The sequence below is a fragment of the Muntiacus reevesi genome, chromosome 22, assembly GCF_963930625.1.
Source record: "Muntiacus reevesi chromosome 22, mMunRee1.1, whole genome shotgun sequence".
NCBI classification, from domain to species: Eukaryota; Metazoa; Chordata; class Mammalia; order Artiodactyla; family Cervidae; genus Muntiacus; species Muntiacus reevesi.
In genome coordinates, this window is record NC_089270.1 from 191,033 (window position 1) to 210,501 (window position 19,469).

The following is a 19,469-nucleotide window of genomic DNA, read 5'->3' on the forward strand; positions in this document are numbered from 1 at the left end:
ACCACCAGCTTGGGCTGAAGGGGACAGAGACAGGAAGAAATGAGAGAAGGCTATCAGACTTCCAAAATTTTACCAGCAGGAAATAGGCTGGTAAGAGCTGTTCAGCTGCCAAGGTGAGCCACCCCAGAGGGTGAGGCCAACACGGGCCCAAGAGAGCAGAACCTTGACCCACAGTGATGTGTTCTCAGATCTTGAGATCAAATGGAACTTCCATACTGGATTTCAAATGTTATGGAGACCAGTGATGTCTTTATGCCTTCTAATATAGCTCCCTTTTGGACTAAGAATACCTATCCTGTCCCACACTTGGATTTTGGAAGCAAATGGTGTGTTTTCTAGTTTCACAGATCTGCAGTTGGAGGCTTTCCTGTTAGCTCAGGCGGTAGAGCGTTCTACCTACAGTGCGGGAGACATGGGCTCGATCCCTGGAGAAGGGAGTGGCATTCTTGCCCACCCCCACCCCCACCCCTAAAACAGATCCGCAGTTGGAGAGGAATTTTTCCTCGGGATGCATCATACTCAGAGTCTCACCCATAGCTGATTCCTGTGATTTAGAAAATAAGCTCTGAGACTTTGAACTGATGATGTGAAGTTGAGATTTGGAGTTCTGGAGTTGATACTAGAGTGGCTTGAGTCTCTTTGAGCTAAAAAAAATGCACGCGGGGTGGATGTGGGTTTTATGGGGTCAGAAGGCAGACTGCTGTAGGTTAAGTGGTGACCCTGCAAAAAATATACATTCACTTTGTAATCCTGAGAACATCTGAATACATCTTTATTTGAAAAAAGATTTTTGTAGACATGCAAAGAATGTTGGAGTGAAGAGACCTCCTGGATTATCGTGGTGGGCTGTAAATCCAGCGACTGGTGTCCTTAGAAGAGCAGACACAAATTGTCTCAGTAGATTTTCAAGGATGTTGTACAAAGTATCTTCTCATACCACAACTGCATGAGGTTAGAAATAAATAACCAAAGGAAAACTGGAAAATTCACAAAATTGTGGAAATTAAGCAACCAGTGGATCAAAGGAGAAATCAAAGAATGATTAGAAAATACTTAGAGACAAATAAAAACAAAAATCCAACATATCAAAACTAATGATGCAGTGAAAACAGTACTAAGGGGGAGGTTTATAGCTGTAAACAAGGAAAGATCTCAAAACAAGGAAGATCTCACATCAGCAAACTCAGTTTACAACTTAAGGATCTAGAAAAAGACTAAGCTAAACCCAAAGCTAGCAGGAAGAAAAGAATAATACAGATTAGAGCGGAAATAAGCAAAATAGAGAATAGAAAAACAATAGAAAAGATCAACAGTTTTTCAAAAAGATCAATAGTATTGACAAACTGAGCTAGAGGGGCTAAGAAAGAGGACTTAAGTTATATAATCTGACATGGAAGTAGGGACATCACTTCTGTTTCTTCAGATATAGATTTTCAGAGAGCATTCTGAGCAGTTGTGTGCCAGCAGATTGGATGACCTAGATGAAATGGACAAATACCTAGAAACACAAGGCCTACCACGACAGTCACAAAGAAATAGGAGATTTGAATAGACGTGTAGCTGGTAACGGAGATTGAATCACCAATCAGAAAATCTTGCAACAAAAAAGAGTCCTGGACCTGATGGCTTCCCTGAATTCTACCAAGCCTTTAAAAAACTAATATCAATCCTTCTCAAACTTTTCTAAAAGACTGAAGAGGAGAACCACTTTCTAACTCATTTCATGAGATCAGCATAACCCTGAGAAAGTCAGATCAAGACACTACAAGAAAACTGCACAATATCCCTTGTTAACATTGATGCAAAAAATCCTCAACAAAATAGTAATAAACAGAATTCAACATATTAAAAGGATTTACACACCATACCTAAGTGGGTTTCAAGGGATTAGATTTGATAGAGTGCCTGAAGAACTATGAATGGAGGTTTGTGAAATTGTACAGGAGTCAGTGATTTAGATCATCCCCAAAAAAGGAATGCAAAAGGCAAAATGGCTGTCTGAGGAGGCCTTAAAAATAGCTATGAAAAGAAGAGAGGCTAAAGGCAAAGAAGAAAAGAAAAGATATACCCATCTGAATGCAGAGTTCCCAAGAATAGCAAGGAGCGATGAGAAAACCTTTCTCAGTGATCAATGCAAAGAAATAGAGGAAAGCAATAGAATGGGAAAGACTAGAGATCTCTTCAAGAAAACTAGAGATACCAAGGGAACATTTCATGCAAAGATGGGCTCAATAAAGGACAGAAATGGTATGGACTTAACAGAAGCAGAAGATATTAAAGGGAGGGGGCAAGAATACACAAAAGAACGGTACAAAAAAAATCTTCATGACCCAGATAACCACGATGGTGTGATCACTCACCTAGAGCCAGACATCCTGGAGTATGAAGTCAAGTGGGCCTTAGGAAGCACCACTATGAGCAAAGCTAGTGGAGGTGATGGAATTCCAGTTGAGCTATTTCAAGTCCTAAAAGATTTGCTGTGAACGCAGCACTCAATATGCCAGCAAATCTGGAAAACTCAGCAGTGGGCACAGGACTGGAGAAGGTCAGTTTTCATTCCAATCCCAAAGAAAGGCAATGCCAAAGAGTGTTCAAACTACCACACAATTGTACTCATCTCACAAGCTAGCAAAGTAATGCTCAAAATTCTCCAAGCCAGGCTTCAACACTACATGATCCATGAACTTCCAGATGGTCAAGCTGGATTTAGAAAAGGCAGAGGAACCAGACAGAGTTCAAATTGCCAACATCTGTTGGATCATCAAAAAAGCAAGAGAATTTCAGAAGAAAAAAAAAAATCTGCTTTGTTGACTACATCAAAGCCTTTGACTGTGTAGATCACAAGAAAATGTGGAAAATTCTTCAAGAGATGGGAATACCAGACCACTTTACCTGCCTCCTGAGAAATCTGCATGCAGGTCAAGAAGCAACAATTAGAACCGGGCATGGAACAAAGGACTGGTTCCACGTTGGGAAAGAAGTACATCAAAGCTGTATATTATCACCCTGCTTATTTAACTTATATGCAGAGTACATCATGAGATACGCTGGGCTGAATGAAGCACAAGTTGGAATCAGGATTGCCGGGAGAAACGTTAGTAACCTGAGATACGCAGAATGACACCACCCTTATGGCAGAAAGTGAAGAAGAACTAAAGAGCCTCTTGATGAAGGTGAAAGACGAGAGTGAAAAAGTTGGCTTAAAACTCAACATTCAGAAAACTAAGATCATGGCATCTGGTCCCATCACTTCATGGCAAATAGATGGGGGGAAAAGTGGACACAGTGAGAGACTTTAGTTTCTTGGGCTCCAAAATCACTGCAGATGGTGACTGCAGTCATGAAATTAAAAGACGCTTTCTCCTTGGAAGGAAAGCTATGACCAACCTAGACAACATATTAAAAAGCAGAGACATTACTTCGCCCACAAAGGTCCGTCTAGTCAAAGCTGTGATTTTTCCAATAGTCATGTACGGATGTGAGAGTTGGACTGTAAAGAAAGCTTAGTGCTGAAGAATTGATGCTTTTGAACTGTGGTGTTGGAGAAGACTCTCCACAGTCCCTTGGACTGCAAGGAGATCCAACCAGTCCATCCAGAAGGAAATCAGTCCTGAATATTCATTGGAAGGACTAATGTTGAAGCTGAAACTCCAATACTTTGGCCCCCTGATGTGAAGAACTGACTCATTTGAAAAGGCTCTGATGCTGGGAAAGATTGAAGACAGGAGGAGAAGGGGACACATAGGATGAGATGGTTGGATGGCATCACTGGCTCGATGGACATGAGTTTGGGTAAGCTCCAGAATTTGGGACAGGGAAGCCTGGCGTGCTGCAGTCCATGGGGTCACAAAGAGTCATACACAGCTGAGCGACTGAACTGAAGAGTGAGGAAGAAGAATATGTAGAAAACTCTAAAAATTTCGCAGAAAGACCCTGTCAGAACTAACCGCAAGGTAGCAAAATGCGAAGTGAGCAGAGAAATCAGATGTATTTTTGTACATGAGCAATGAACAAGCTGAAAAGCAAATTATAAAACTAAATACCTTTATAATAGCATCAGAAAGAATAATATACTCAGCCATAAAAAGAAATAAAATTAGGTCATTTGTAGAGATGTGGATAGACTTAAAGACTGTCATACAAAGTGAAGTGTCAGAGAAAACAAATATATTAACACATATGTGTGTCATGTAAAAAAATGGTTTAGCTGATGTTATGTGCAAAGCAGAAATAGAGACACAGACATGGAGAACAAACATGGACATCAAGAGAGGAAAGCTGCGGAGTGGCATTAGTTGGGAGATCGAGGTTGACATGTGCACTGTGGGTGCTGCATGTAAAGTAAGAAAGTAATGAGGATGTACTGTGTGGCTCCAAGAGCTCTACTCACTGCTCTGCGGTGACACAAATGGGAAGGAAATCCAAACAAGAGGGCATATGTGTACGGTAGCAGCTAACACACCTTTGTAAAGCAACTGTAGCCCAATAAAAACATTTCTTAAAAATGAAGTACTGAGGAATTCAGTTAACGAAGGAAGTGAGCGACTCGTACAGTGAAAATTATAGAAAGTGCTGAAAAAATGAAAGAAGCAAGTGGAAACGTATACCGCATTCATGGATTAGAAGACTTAATATTGTTTAAAATGTCAGTATTACCCAAATGAACTACAGATTCAATACAATTCCTATCAAAATCCCAAAAATATTTCTTGCAGAAATAAAAAAATGCATCCTAATTTTTTTATGGACTCTCAAAGAACCCAAACAGCCAAAACAACCTTGAAAAAGAACAAAACTGGAGGACTCAAAGTTTCCCAACGTACTAGAGAGATACACTAACCAAAACTGTGGTGTTGGCGTTGAGGCAGACAGACTAATGGAGCAGAATAGAGAATAGAATAAATCCTCACATATGTGGTCAGCTGACAAGGTTTCAAGGCCCTCTAATGAGGAAAGGACAGTCTTTTCAACAAATGGTGCTGAGGAAACTGGATAGCCACGTACAAAAGAATGAAGTTTGACCCTTACCTAACACAGCATACAAAAATCAACTCAAAATGTATCAGGGACATAAATGTAAAACCTGAAACAATAAAACTCTTAAAACATAGGACAAAAACTTGGCATTGGATTTGGCAATGATTGCTTGTATAGAATACCCAAGGAATGAGAAACAAAAGAAAAATTATACAATTTGGACTTCGTTGAATTGAAAAAAAAAGAAAGAAATTGTATGGAATGGAAGGAAGTATTTATAAACCACATATCTGACCAGGAATTACTATCCAGAATAGATAGACTGTTTCTAAAATAGAGCACAAAAAAACTCAATTACAGAATGAGCACAGGACTTGAGTAGACATTTCTCCAAAGATGTACATATGCCAATAAGCACATGAAAACATAATCAACATCACCAATCACGGGGGAAATGCAAGCCAGAACTGTGATGAGACCTACCTCATATCCAATAGGATAGCTGCTGCAAAAAGTAAGAAACAAGTGGTGGTGAGGATGTGGAGAAATTGGAACACTTGTGCACTGTTGATGGGATATAAAATGGTGCAGCCACTCTGGAAGACAGTATGAGGATTTCTCAAAAAATTAAACAGAACTCCCATGAGATCTAACAATTCCACTTCTGGGTAATACCCAAAAAAATTGAAAACAGGATCCTGGGGAAATATTTGTACCCCCATGCTTGTAGCAGTGTTATTGACAGTGGGCAAAAGGTGGAAGCATCCATCAGTGGGTGATGGATAAGCAAAATGTGGTCCATCCATACGATGGAATATTCTGCCTTAAACAGGAAGGAAATTCTAACACCTGCTACAACATAGATGAATCTTGAGGAGACTATGCTAAATGAAGTAAGCCAATCACAAAAGGACAAATACTGTCCGATTCCACTTATGCTAGGTCCCCAGAGGCATCGGAACCATAAAGACAGAAAGTAGAATAGGAGTTGCCGGTGCTGGGGAGGGGATGGGCGGTTATTGACTAAGCGGGCAGAGTTACAGGTTCACACACGCAGAGTCCGTGGATGGGCATGGTGGTAGCTGCACGTCATGGAGGTGGTTAATACCACTGAGCTGTGCACTTGAAAATGGCTAAGCTGGTAAATTTTATGTGCATCTTACCCCAATCATTTTAGTGATAAATAAGAACGAACTATTGATGCGTACAGAGCAGAAAGTAGAGGGAGCTTGGGGCCACCTGAGGGCGGAAGCAGGGTTGGAAGGACGCTGCCCCGGGCCAGGGAGCCCTGGCGCCTCCAGAGGGCCTGAGCCTGCAGGCTCCCAGACAGAACTCCAAGGACCGCACTCCTGGCGTTCTCTGTCCTGACCCACAGTTGTGCTGTCTCCATGGCAGACGCAGGAGGCACACGTCAGGACCCTTCCTCCCCTCCTGGAGAGAGAAGTTCAAAAGACTATCTGGGAATTCCTGGTGGCCAGTGGTTGAGCCTCGGCGCACTCACTGCAGTGGCCTGAGTTCAGTACCTGCTCAGGGAACTGCAGTCCTGCAAGCTGCATGGCACTGCCTAAAAGCCATAAAAAGACCAACAGCACTTGTCATCAGGTAAATGCAAATTAAAACAATGAGATCCCACGCCACACCTGCAGAATGTCCAAAATCCAGGACCCCAACACCACCACATGCTGGCAAGGACAGGGAGCAACAGAAACTTATCACTGCCAGTGGAAATGCAAAATGGTGCAGCCACTTAGGAAAACAGTTCAGTGGTTTCTCACAAAACAACTCTTACCATACGTACAATTCGGCAATCAAGCCCCTTGGTACTTACCCAAAAGAGTTGAAACAGGTCCACAAGAAAACTTATACACAGATGTTTATAGCCGCTTAGTTACAGTTGCCAAAACTTGGAAGCCAAGCCATCCTTCAGAAGGTGAGTGGATAAGTAAACTGTGGTCCATCCAGACAGTGGAACGTCACTCAGCCAAGAGAAAGGAGCTGACAGGGCATGAGAGACGTGGAGGAACCTTCAGTGTGTATGACAGTGAAAGAAGCCAGTCCAGAAAGCCTGCACGCTGCGATCCGAGCCTGTGACATCTGGAAAAACCCGTGGAGATGGCACAAGGAGCCGCAGTTGCCAGGGGCGGAGGGCGAGAGGGACAGGCCCCCCGCGGAGTCCCAGGGCCGTGGGCCTGCTCTGAGTGACGCTGTCCTGGAGGACACTCATCGCTGTGTGTCTGTCCAGGCCCCCAGAAGGCACGGCATCGGTCCTGAGCCTGGGGGAGGCCGTGGCTATGGCAGGTGAGGATGTGTCGATGGAGGTTCATCAGGTGTGACATGTTTACATCAGGGGTGCTGATGGCGGGGGGAGGCTGTGGGGTGGGGCCAAGAGATATATGAGGACTCGTATCTTCTGCTACATTTTCCTGTGAACCTAAAACTGCTCTAAAAAGTCTTTTTTAAACAAAGGGAAGAATTGTCTGTGGAGCCCATAACCTTTTCCACTGAGGTGAGAGGGACAAACCTGGCCAAGATGGACTGAGGCCGGGGCACAGGGTGCTTTTTGGTGAGAGCGGCCTGGAGGCTGCCGTCCCACGCCAGGGCTGCTGCCCTGTCCTGTGTAGACAGAGGCCCCTGAGTGCTGTCCACCCTCGGGTGGGGCAGGGAAGGGCCTTCGGAGTGCTGTTTCCCGCTGGTGCTGCCCCAGAAGGAAGGCAGGTGGCTCTCCGCTGACGGGCGTGCCTGCCTGGACCAGAGGCCCCGCGCTCTGAGTGCCAAGCCCTCGGCCCCGCTGACTGAGGTCTTGTTCTCCTGGCAGCTGGACATTTTATGCAACGAAGAGATCCTTGGCAAGGACCACACACTCAAATTTGTCGTCGTCACGAGGTGGAGATTCAAGGTGAGACTGCTGTGGTTGTGTGGTTTACCGCAGAGCCTAGGATAACAGCCCACCGTGGGACTGTCAGCAGTGCGGTCGCTCTGAGGTCATCAGCCCCAGAGTGGCCATGGGTAGTGCAGTCCCCCGGCCCCCACTTGTCTCATCCCTCTTGGTCAAGGTGACTGACATCCTGGGGAGGGAGGGGCCACTGCAATCGGAAGGCACCCTTCTGGAGCAGGAAACAGACAGGCGTGATGCCCAGGGTCTGCCTGAGAGCAGGGGAGACAGGCTGGCCGACCGCTGGCTGGGGCCGGGGTCCGAGGGCGAGCGGGGACCAGACAGGGGCAGGTGGGGGCAGGGGCAGGCGGGGGCTCCCTCCGCAGCTGACCCCCGGGGGGTCCCGGCGCCCCCACCCTTGTCTTGCAGAAGGCACCCCTCCTGTTGCACTACAGACCCAAGATGGACCTGCTGTGAGCACAGCGGAGACGGCACCCAGGCGCCCGAGGGCACGCGCCCGGCGTGCAGCACTCGGGTGCTGCCCCGGGCGCCGTGTGGACCGGACCTCGAACAGAGTATTTATCACTTTTGTATGAGAGAGAATCGCACGCGATGAGACGCTCGGCACAGGGTTGCAGATGTGATGCACGGGGACCAGCGTGAGGACAGTGAGGCGGCGGCCTTCATTCCAACACGTGACCTTTGCTTGCTCTCCAGGTCTTGGAAATCTCAGTCACTTCCGTTCAGTTTATGAATTAGGTTTCACAATAGCCCCCAAATACTTGTACGTTTATTGAATCCTTCCTAAGTTATTGAAAAAAATGTCTTTTCATGGTGAATGACGATATTTATGTTGCCTTTAGCTTCCTGAAGACTTAGAAGATATATAAAAATTTAATTTAAAAGCAACCAAAAGAGGTTTCCATGAGTATCGTGAGTTAACCATGGTGTTTCATTTTCCACGTTAGGGAATGTGAAGCCAGGGGGGCTCTGACCCCCGGGGGACCCAGAGCCCAGGGCAGGGTGCCGCACCCCAGCACCAGCGCCGCGGCTCAGCAGAGCGGACTGGGCCAGTCCACACTGGTTCTCAGAACAGTTCTTCTCAAAACTCGCTTTTATTAAATAGGGCACACGTTGCTCAGTGCCGCCGGTTAACTTCACGCTGATTCTTTCCCTTTTTCGTTTTGCTGAAGGAATCGGTGGTGGTTGTGGGGGTGGGGCTGGCGCCCGGGGGTGTGTCTCCACTGAAGCCCCAGGCGTGCAGACCCCAGGGCCCGCAGGGTCCACCTTCAGCGGCGGGCACGTCTGCCCTGCCCACCCCCCTCTCCCGGAGCAGACGGCAGGGCCAGCGGGGTCCTGTGCGTTGGAAGCTGCTGTCCTCAGTTACGTAGGACCTAAAACCCAGCAGAGGCAGCACACCCTCTGTTAACCTTTCTCCTCCCAAACGTTCGTATTTTTGTGAAATTCGAGAATAAACTCTTTGCCAGCACATCCATCTTTGTTCTTTCAAGATCGTAGTTTGGAATGTCCGGAGGCAGGAGTGAGGCGAGGGCCCTTCCTGGGTGCGCGCTCGTCCCGGCTGCGTGTCTGTCCCCGTGCGCGTCCGCGTCCGGTGGCTTTCGCCTGAGCTTCGGGCTCTTCCCCGCCGCCACCTCTGCGCCCTGGGGTCCTGGGGACCGCCTCGTTCGGCAGGTAGTCTTGATGGTCTCCTGAGAGCTGGGTTTTCCGTGAAGAACTTCACCTTGGTGACTAGCATTTTTCTTGAACTTGCTTTGGAAGAAGTAGTGGTCAGGCTCACTGACATTCAAGTTTGTTTATTTTCTTTTACTTCCTGTTTAATATGCATAAATGTCAGAAGCAGCTCCTTAGTGATAAGTAAAACAAATTAACTCAGTCCAAGTGATTTTAATATAAGGCCTTTCAGAAACATAAAACCAAGTTTTTCCCTAGGAATTGGTCAAAGGTCACCTCTTTATTTAAGCCCATTACTCCCAGGACTGTTTGAATTATTAGTTACCTAAGCTCATTTTTCATCCGAATTGTTTTTTTAAGAGTTCCTATTCAAGGGTTTAATGAGTAGATGTGTATGAGTAAATATTACCTGTCTACCTCAAATACACATTTCTGCTGAAACGTTCTGTAAAACCATGTGTTCTCAATGCAGTTAAAGTATAAGATTAGAATTTAGGTATTCTGTGTGGTCAAGGTAAGGAAAGATTAAACAGTATGAGCGTCAAAATTCAAATACCATTAATTCAGGGTCAGACTAACAGGAGCCTGACTGTGTGATCTCATAGTGTGTATCTGTAACCTTTCGGCTGTCTTTGCAATCACTTGAATTTGCCACGGTGCTAAGTTGATGTACTTAATACACAGAGGTGGAGGCGGGCGAGCCGGTGCCACCGTCCCCCTGGGCCCCGACCACCCTTGGTCCTGCTTGTGTAGCGTGTGGCCCTGATGAAACCTCAGCAGCAGAAGTACCTATTTTTCTAAGATGTCCCCGTGCAGACTGTCTTCACTGCAGGAGAGTCCGGTCCTGCCACCTCTGGTCCGGCGCAGCCTTAAGGGCCGGCGCTGGGGGCCTTTCAGCAGAGGGAAGCCTGCCCTGTCCTCGCACGTCTGCTTCACATCAAAGGGAGACCCATCTTTTCCAGCATGAAAGCCGGGATCATCTAGTGATTGGATCCTGTCACTTTTTTTTTTTAAAACAGATGGAGTTACTGTGAAGTAGTTTTCACAACTGTTTATGCTGGTAAAGCAGATGCTGTCAGTCAGCAAGCAATAGCGAGCTTGTCACCGGGGCAGAGTCCCACTAGACACAGGCGTCATAAAAATAGAAGATTCAGATAGAATATATAATATTGAATTTAAGATTTGGGGGGTGAGAAAGAAGAAAACTTAACTTTATAAAATTATTTATTCTATTTTAAGCCTTTTATCATATTTTCCCATCCAATTGTTTGTTTTCAGTGGTCCAGCTTTATTTACAGGCATATAAAATGAAAATTGTGAGGTGTTTTGCAAGCTTCTTCTTTTTACTTTGAGTAGTTTTTAATTTGTGTGTGTTGTTTCTCGTGGATGAAGCGCGGTTTGTGCGTCTGTGCGGCAGGCTCCAGCGTGCGTTCACTAGAGTTACGTTCAGTTGTCTGCAGCGTCTGTTCTGCTGACTTGAAGGGGGTGCAGGGGGGTCCTCCGCACGTGTACGCTCAGCTCTGATTCTTCTTCTCCATCGTGGTCCTCACGAGAATGCTGTTGTCAGGAGTGTGTGGGGGCCTGCGTGGGGGTGTCTGCCATCAGTGAGAGTCGGGGACCGCGTGACCAAGACTGGCCTCATGCCTTGGGCCCCGCGTGCTGGCGGCCCAGGACACGCCCCGCACTGACCACAGCTGTGACGGTGCTACTTCCCGGGCTCCAGAGCCCTGCAGGGCGTGCGGCCTCCACGCCCCCTCGTGATATTAGAAGTCTTTAGAAATTTATTTGTTTTTTTCTCAAAGCCCACAGGATGTATTTTACAGTGATTTTGAAATGTGTCATTGGATTGAATATTCTAGGAACGAACCAACTGATTTCTTCTTTGTACGTGAATATTTGATGTGCTCTCAGAACACTGAAAATACATTTAGTGCAGATAAATCACGAAAAGCTCAGTTTCTCTATTTCCTCAGGAAATCATTTACACTCCACCGCATCACGCGTGACCTTCACGTGATAAACCAATGTGTTTCTTGCCTTGGTGTTTAAACTAAATAGGTTGGGGTAAGTTGTTAGGAAACGATTCGGACGACACCGGAGTCATCGCTGAGCTTCTGCCCCTGCTGGGGAGCTGCCGTCTCATCAGCTCACGAGTCTCCACGTCTAGGGCACATCTGAGGGGCCTGAAATATTACGTGTCCCTGAGCACATGTGTAGCATTCTTGTAAATGTCTATTCCAACAGCTTCGTCAGGTGCAAGAAAACCGATTTTCCTGAAAGATGTAGCGTCCGGGGGTGAGTGCCCTTGCTGCCCTAGCGTCCCACGTGGAGCGTGGGGGCTGTGGGAGTTGTGGAGGTGACGCTGCAGACACACGTTTCTGACTGTTTGGTTTGAAGTTTACATTTTTTATGCTTTGTGTTGGTGTGTAATTTTTTTGTACTATTGGTGGCTAGATTTTAATCTAAAAATCTCTTTTGGAATATTGCTTAAATGTTTTGATTTTATGATAGTGAAGCTTGTATTCAGTGTTTTGCCAATTGATATTATATGCTTGTAATAAAAGCAAAAGGAAAACCTACCTAGTTCTCTGAAGCTGGATGTTTGTTACCTAAGATGTTTGTAAAAGTGTAAGATAGGTGCCCTGTTAGGGTGATCCAGTACCCTGTGTATCTGTGAGGATGCACACACACCCCGCCAGGCCCACCCACCCAGCCTGGACCCTCTGCCCCACGTGGCATTTGTGGCTGTGACCTTGGAGCTGGTCTGGTGTTTGGCGCCAGAGGTTTGATGGGGACTCTGGGAGCCCACGCTTGTCTGTTTGCCTGGAGAGGGAACTGTCTTTGGCTTGGAGCTGTGTGTGCCTGGGGAGCCGTGTTAAAGAAAACCTCTGATTCCTGTTACCGGCAGACTGCCAGCAGATTGGCACTGTCTTCTCATGTTAGCTGGGCTTCCCCAGAGCACAGGCCCCACAGGACACATGTGCACACACGTTTCTCGTGAGGAGGCCCTCGAGGGGGCTGAATGATGCCCATCTCCATGGGAGTGCGCAGGCTGCCCATTCTAAGGCTCCTCTCACCTGGGACACCCTCACAGGCACACTAGAATAATGTTAACTTGGGCACTGGGGCCCCGTCAGATTGACACATGAAATCGGCCATCACAGACAGTTCAAGGGAAAAAGTACTATGCCCAAAACTTAATTTGCAAAGGTTAAGTAATTTACAGCAACCTTGAAAATCTGAGAAAACTAGAATTGAAAAAGGGAGAGTATATTGACCAAAGTTACACTCCTTGAGTTTCAGATCAGTAAACTTTATATTGGAGGGAATCGCTTTACAGCCTGGCGAATCAGCTGTAACTACACATTCATCCCCTCCATCCTGACCCTTCCCCGCCCCCACCCCCACATCGTCAGGAATGCAGGGCTGAGCTCCCTGTGTGACACCGGCTTCCCACTCCAGCTGTTCTACGCCTCACGGTGTGTATGAGTCAGTCTCCGGGTCTGTCCCCCTCGCCCCCCCCTCCACTGCTGTTTGTCCTCCTGTCTGCGGTACAGCTGGGCTCATCTGTGCCATTGTTTCTAGCTTCCATATGGATTAATACATGCAGATCAGTAAACTTTAAAGATAAATTTAGTCTTAAGAAATTAATTGTACCTATTCTACTTATTTTTGGTAAGTCATTTACCCCATCTCATGAGTGTCAAGATGCTAAAGCCACATGTAAGCGTTCACCGAGGTGCTCGCACAGGATTAGGTCCCGCGTGTCGGGCTCCACGTGGACAGCCAGCTGCCACAGGTGCCTGGGGAAGGCGAGTCCGGGAAAGAGCGAGAAGGCGACTGGCCAGGCCCCCTAGCCTGGAAGATGCGCTTCAAGGGGGGGTCGGACGATCGGCTCAGCCTGGAGCTCTGGCAGGAGGTTCACTTCTCCAGCGAGAAGCCAAGTCCCGATTTCACCGTCAGCACCCTTCCCGCCACGGCCACGATCCCGAGCAAGGCGGAGCGCTGGCCGGGAAAGGAGCGCAGCGCACCGGGAGCCTTCGCCACGCCTGCTGCCCGGCCAGGTTGAGTGTCTCCTCTGATTCTTGGAGGGGCAGCTGAGGATAGGCCTGGGGGCAGGCCCTCCTGCTCGGTCAGTTCCCTGGAGCACAACCGCGCTCCTATAAGAGGCTCCTGCAGGGCGCGCCACCACGCCCTTCCAGGCGGACGCACACCGGGGCTTTGGGTGTGTTGCGGTGGGTGGCCCGAGAGATGCTTCCCCAGCCTCGAGGCCCGTCTGTCTGCACCACCAACAGGCTGGTGTGTCCGTGGGACTCTCCTTGCAGCCTCACTGTCTCTGGATTTTATTGGGATGTGAAAATATTAATCATTTGAACGTTACATTGAATCCTGTGGGTTTTGTGTGTGTGTGTGTGTGTTTTGGGTACTATGATACAAAGTTACTTCTTTAGGAACATTTTTAGTCACAAATCTTTAGAAGCATAGAGAGATCTGGTCTTTATAACAAATAGGCTAAGTCTGAGAATGCATCAAATAAGAATATATTGTTAGTGGGAAATGGCTTCTCTACCAACACCGTGGGCAGCACAGAGAAACTGTTATTCCAGCTTCTGGGAAGCGCTTCTGGTGATTCTCCGGTTTATAGTCTGCTGTCGTAGGACCCCAAGGCTTGGGCAGGGGCCTCCTGGGACCCTGCGGCTCTGCAGAGAGGTGTCCTGGGACAGCCAGGGCTCCTGAGAGTCGGGGGCCCCAGGGAGCACGCTTCTTTCTCTTCCTGTTCCTACGTGGTCCTGAGGCTCGGGTGTTACAGCTTCACCTCCTCCTGCCCCATGTCTGTCTCTGACCCCACACCCAGGCAGCTGTAGGGGCGCAGAGCCTGCCCCTTCCCAAGATTGCAGCCAAGATGGGCTGAATGCTCCCCGTGAAGCTGTGGCTGGTCTGGTCCACCTGCTCCCCCTGCACCCTGGTTGGCCCCTGCAAGGGTTCGTTTCAGAGACTTGCTTAGCGACACTCAGGTTGGGGGCCCCTGGGGTCTGCCGGAAGCACAGGCGTGTCATCCAGCGAGGAAAGCACCTCCTGTTGTGTCAGTGTTGGCTCCTCACCCACCGCATGCCACGTCCTTGTGCTTAGACTCCCTTCAGGGTCTCGCAGAAGCTCTCCCACGTTTTCTTCATGCAGTTCTCACACATTTCTAGTTTGGTTTTATTTCATGTATTTTCTCAGGGAGGTGGGAGCACCTGGTATTGTGGAGTAGAGAAAGCACTGGTGTTTGTGCCCAATCTGCTGGTTCTGACTGTGACTGGTAGATGTCCTTGATGCCCACCCCGGTGACAGCATCAGAACCATACAGACCCACTGCTCCTCACCCAAAGGAACATCAGCGGGAAGAGACCTGCTGTGCAACCTGACTTGAGTGGGGATATTCGTAACATCGCCACTTAAGCACGATTGTTGTGGGGAGTTGATAAACACCAGTTATTAAGTCAAGAACTTTCCTTCTCTTAAAGCTTACTGGACATTTTAGGCTGGACTATGTAATTTCCATTTTATTTTTTAAGTTAAAAATTTTCAGTAACTTTCCTGTTCTGCTTTTCAATTTTTAACACATAAGGATTCATGCAACCACCACTACAGTCAGGACACCGAATGGCTCCATCACCCCAAAGACCTCCTGGGGCCAATCCTTTTTTTCACCACCCCCGTAAATCCTGGCAGCCACTGACCGCCATCATTATAACTGCCATCTCAAAAATGTCGTGTAGGTAGAATTATACACATCACTTTAGAGACTGGTTTCCTTAACTCCACATACTGCCAGGTTGGCCACATATTTTATATTTCCTGTGACATGGATGAACCACAGTTTGTCTTCCAGTTAACCTGGTGAAAGGCTTTTGTATTTTCAGTGTTTGATGATTGCAAACTTCACATACAGATTTCCATGTGGATGTAAGATTTCTCTACAAAGCAGGATTGCTGGGCCATATTTTCACTTTAAGAAAGCAGTGAGCCATCTGTTTTCATTCCAATCCCAAAGATACTGCCAATGAATGTTCAAACTACTGCACAATTGCAGTCATCTCACACACAAGCAAAGTAATGTTCAAAATTCTCCAAGCCAGGCTTTAACAGTACATGAACCAAGAACTTTAAGATGTTCAAGCTGAATTTAGAAACGGCAGAGGAAACCAGAGATCAAATTGCCAACATCCATTGGATCAGAAAAAGCAAGAGAATTCCAGAAGAACATCTACTTCTGCTTCATTGACTATGCCAAAGCCTTTGACTGTGTGGACCACAGCAAACTGGAAAATTCTCCAAAAGATAGGAATATCGGACCACTTTACCTGCCTCTAGAGAAATCTGTATGCAGGTCAGGAAGCAACAGTTAGAACCAGACATGGAACAACAGACTGGTTCCAAATTGGGAAAGGAGTACATCAAGGCTGTATATTGTCCACCTTGCCTATTTAACTTATATGCAGAGTACATCATGCAAAATGCCAGGCTGAATGAAGCACAAGCTGGAATCAAGATTGCCAGGAGAAATATCAGTAACCTCAAATATGTGGATGACACCACCTTATGGCAGAAAGCGAAGAGGAACTAAAGAGCCTCTTGATAAAAACGAAAGAGGAGAGTGAAAAAGCTGGTTTAAAACTCAACATTCAAAAAACTAAGATCATGGCATCCAATCCCATCACTTCATGGCAATTAGATGGGGAAACAATGGAAACAGTGTTTATTTGGGGGGGCTCCAAAATCACTGCAAATGGTGACTGCAGCCATGAAATTAAAAGACGCTTGCCCCTTGGAAGAAAAGCTATGACCAACCTAGACAGCATATTAAAAAGCAGAGACATTACTTTGCCCACAAAGGTCCGTCTAGTCAAAACTATGGCTTTTCCAGTGGTCATGTATGGATGTGAGAGTTAGACCATAAGGAAAGCTAAGCACCACAAGAATTGATGCTTCTGAACTGTGGTGCTGGAGAAGACTCTTGAGAGTCCGGTGGACTGCAAGGAGATCAAACCAGTCAGCCCAGAGGAAATTAGTCCTGAATATTCATTGGAAGGACTGATGCTGAAGCTCCAATACTTTGGCCACTTGATGCGAAGAACTGGCTCACTGGAAAAGACCCTGATGCTGGGAAAGACTGAGGGCAGGAGGAGAAGGGACGACAGAGGATGAGATGGCTGGGTGGCGTCACCGACTCATTGGACATGGGTTTGAATTAAACTCTGGAGCTGGTGACAGACGGGGCGGCCTGGCGTGCTGCGGCCCGTGTGGTCGCAGAGTCGGACACGACTGAGCGACTCAACTGTGTTGAACTGAAGCCGTCCCTTCCAACCCCATCCTGAGGGTCTTTCTCAGTCCACTTTTGGTGTGGACAGTTCCCCCAGAAAGCACCCCAGAGACAAAGGCTGGGATCCAAGTCCTCTTTTGGAGGTGCGGGCACCTCTAGGTCCAGGTAGAGATGAAATTCGGGGGATAGAAGACAGCCAGTGAGAAAGAGGAAGAGAGCTCTTAAGTCCAGGAGACGCCTCCACTGCCTTCCACCCCCTCCCCCCGAGGGCGTCCGACTGTCCCCCACCCCCACGATGACCCCTCCCCAGGAGCCGGCTCCACCCTCCCCTGCCCTCCTCCTGCCACCCCTCATGCCCTCCACCGAACCCCAGGAGCCAGCCCCGCCCCCAGGTGCTGGTCCCGCCCCCAGGTGCTGGCCCAGCCTCCAGCGCAGGGGTCCACCTTCAAACAGAAGCAATTTCACAGGACACATTGACTCATCGCCAGACAGAGCCGCTATGAAACAGAAACTAGAGACAGAAACTAGAGAACGTAATAATCTCATCCAAAATTTGCAGACAAAATAGAAACTTTACCACAATGACCCAGCATCTGCATCCTGGCTGTGTTTACCAAGCACAGTGTTCACTCCCTCTAGCCCTCTCCCCTCCAGGGGAGATGTGTTGAGAAGCCTCATCACAGAAAGACCCCCAATTCCTGACAGCATCCAACCCAGAGCAAAGCCCGCTTCCTCAAACCTTCCACCCCAGTCTCCCACTGCTCCCAAGTCCTAGAAGTCCCCGCTCACCGAGAGGCATGTCATGTTCCCATCGTGTGTTTTCTCTCCCCGTGACCAGAGATACAGTAACTCCACGGCGGGGAGCTGCTGCTGGTGGATTTTGACTGCACGACATTGGCACGAGAGAGGGACAAGGTCACTCCTGTGGGGGGCCTGGGACGCTGGGGACACACTTGTCTCAGCAGTTCCCTGTCTGGTTCCAGGTGGGAAGGAGCTGGGGTAGCCCACCAGCCCCGCTGCAGTGCTGGGATGTCAGCTCTCGAATTTCTGGCTGCGCACAGAAGCAGAGTCACCTGGAAAAAGGGCTGCAGAGCAGCAGATGCAGGCAGCTGGGAGGTGACCAGAGCGCCCAGCACAGTGTCCTGGGACACTCGGGCCGCCTAGGCGGCTGCTCTGCTGGCTGATGTAACTGGAAAGTTGGACTTGGATCTGCCCCCCTCTGTACCTTCTACTTGCCTCTCTCCCCCTCAGTTCTCTCCCCTATTAGATTACTCGTGATTGTTTTTCACTTATTCTTCTACCAATTGGTGAGTCATATATACATATTTATATTTTATTCTTTCAGTTTTTTAGCCAATTTATACATACAAAAAAAAAAAAAAAAAACCCAACTATTTTTAATGGCTTCTCTGTCCTATGGAACCCACACATACAAAAAAAAAAAAAAAAAGACAAAAAGATAGGACACTGAAAGATGAACTCCCCAGGTCGGGAGATGCCCAATATGCTACTGGAGAACAGTGGAGAAATAACTCCAGAAAGAATTAAGAGACAGAGCCAAATTTGTAGATGTGACTAGTGATGGAAGTAAAGTCTGATGCTGTAAAGAGCAATATTGCATAGGAACCTGGAATGTTAGGTCCATGAATCACAGTAAATTGGAAGTGCTCAAACAGGAGATGCAAAGCATGGACATCAACATTTTAGGAATCAGTGAATTAAAATGGACTGGATTGGGTGAATTTAACTCAGATGACCATTATATATACTACTGTGGGCAAGAATCCCTTAGAAGAAATGGAGTATCCCTCATAGTCAACAAAAGAGTCGAAAATGCAGTACTTGGATGCAATCTCAAAAACGACAGAATGACCTCTGTTCGTTTCCGAGGCAAACCATTCAATATCACGGTAATCTAAGTCTATGCCCCGAACAGTAATGCTGAAGAAGCTGAAGTTGAACGGTTCTATGAAGACCTACAAGACCTTATAGAACTAACACCCCAAAAAGATGTGCCTTTCATTATAGGGGACTGGAATGAAAATATAGGAAGTCAAGAGATACCTGAGTAACAGGCAAATTTGGCCTTGGAGTACAGAATGAAGCAGGGCAAAGGCTAACAGAGTTTTGCCAAGAGAACGCACTGGTCATAGCAAACACCCTCTTCCAACAACACAGGAGACAACTCTACACATGGACATCACCAGATGGTCAGTACCCAAATCGGATTGATTATATTCTTTGCAGCCAAAGATGGAGAAGCTCTATACAATCAGCAAAAACTGTGGCTCAGACTATGACTCCTTAGTCCCAAATTCTGACTTAAATTGAAGAAAGTATGGAAAACCACTAGACCATTCAGGTATGAATGGTAAATCAAATCCCTTAGGTTTATACAGTGGAAGTGACAAATAAATTCAAGGGATTAGATCTGATAGACAGAGTGCCTGAAGAACTATAGATGGAGGTTCATGACATTGTACAGAAACCAGGGATCAAGACCATCCCCAATAAAAGAAATGCAAGAAGGCAAAGCAGTTGTCTGAGGAGGCCTTACAAATAGCTGAGAAAAGAAGAGAAGCTAAAGGCAAAGGAGAAAAGGAAAGATATAACCATCTGAAT

The 19,469-nt window shown here is 47.2% G+C and overlaps 1 protein-coding gene across 6 annotated transcripts in view; it reads left to right on the forward strand.

Annotated features, from left to right (window-relative positions):
• The window catches only part of PCGF3 (polycomb group ring finger 3), a 46,679-nt gene extending 34,559 nt beyond the window's left edge, over window positions 1–12,120 (forward strand). For all 6 annotated transcript variants that reach the window (XM_065913875.1, XM_065913871.1, XM_065913873.1 and 3 more), the window contains exons 10-11: window positions 7,793–7,873; window positions 8,279–12,120. In XM_065913875.1, the coding sequence (XP_065769947.1) occupies window positions 7,793–7,873; window positions 8,279–8,326 (129 nt within the window). In that variant the 3' untranslated portion in view covers window positions 8,327–12,120. The remainder of the gene's footprint in view (window positions 1–7,792; window positions 7,874–8,278) is intronic.
• The last annotated feature ends 7,349 nt before the right edge of the window (window positions 12,121–19,469 follow it).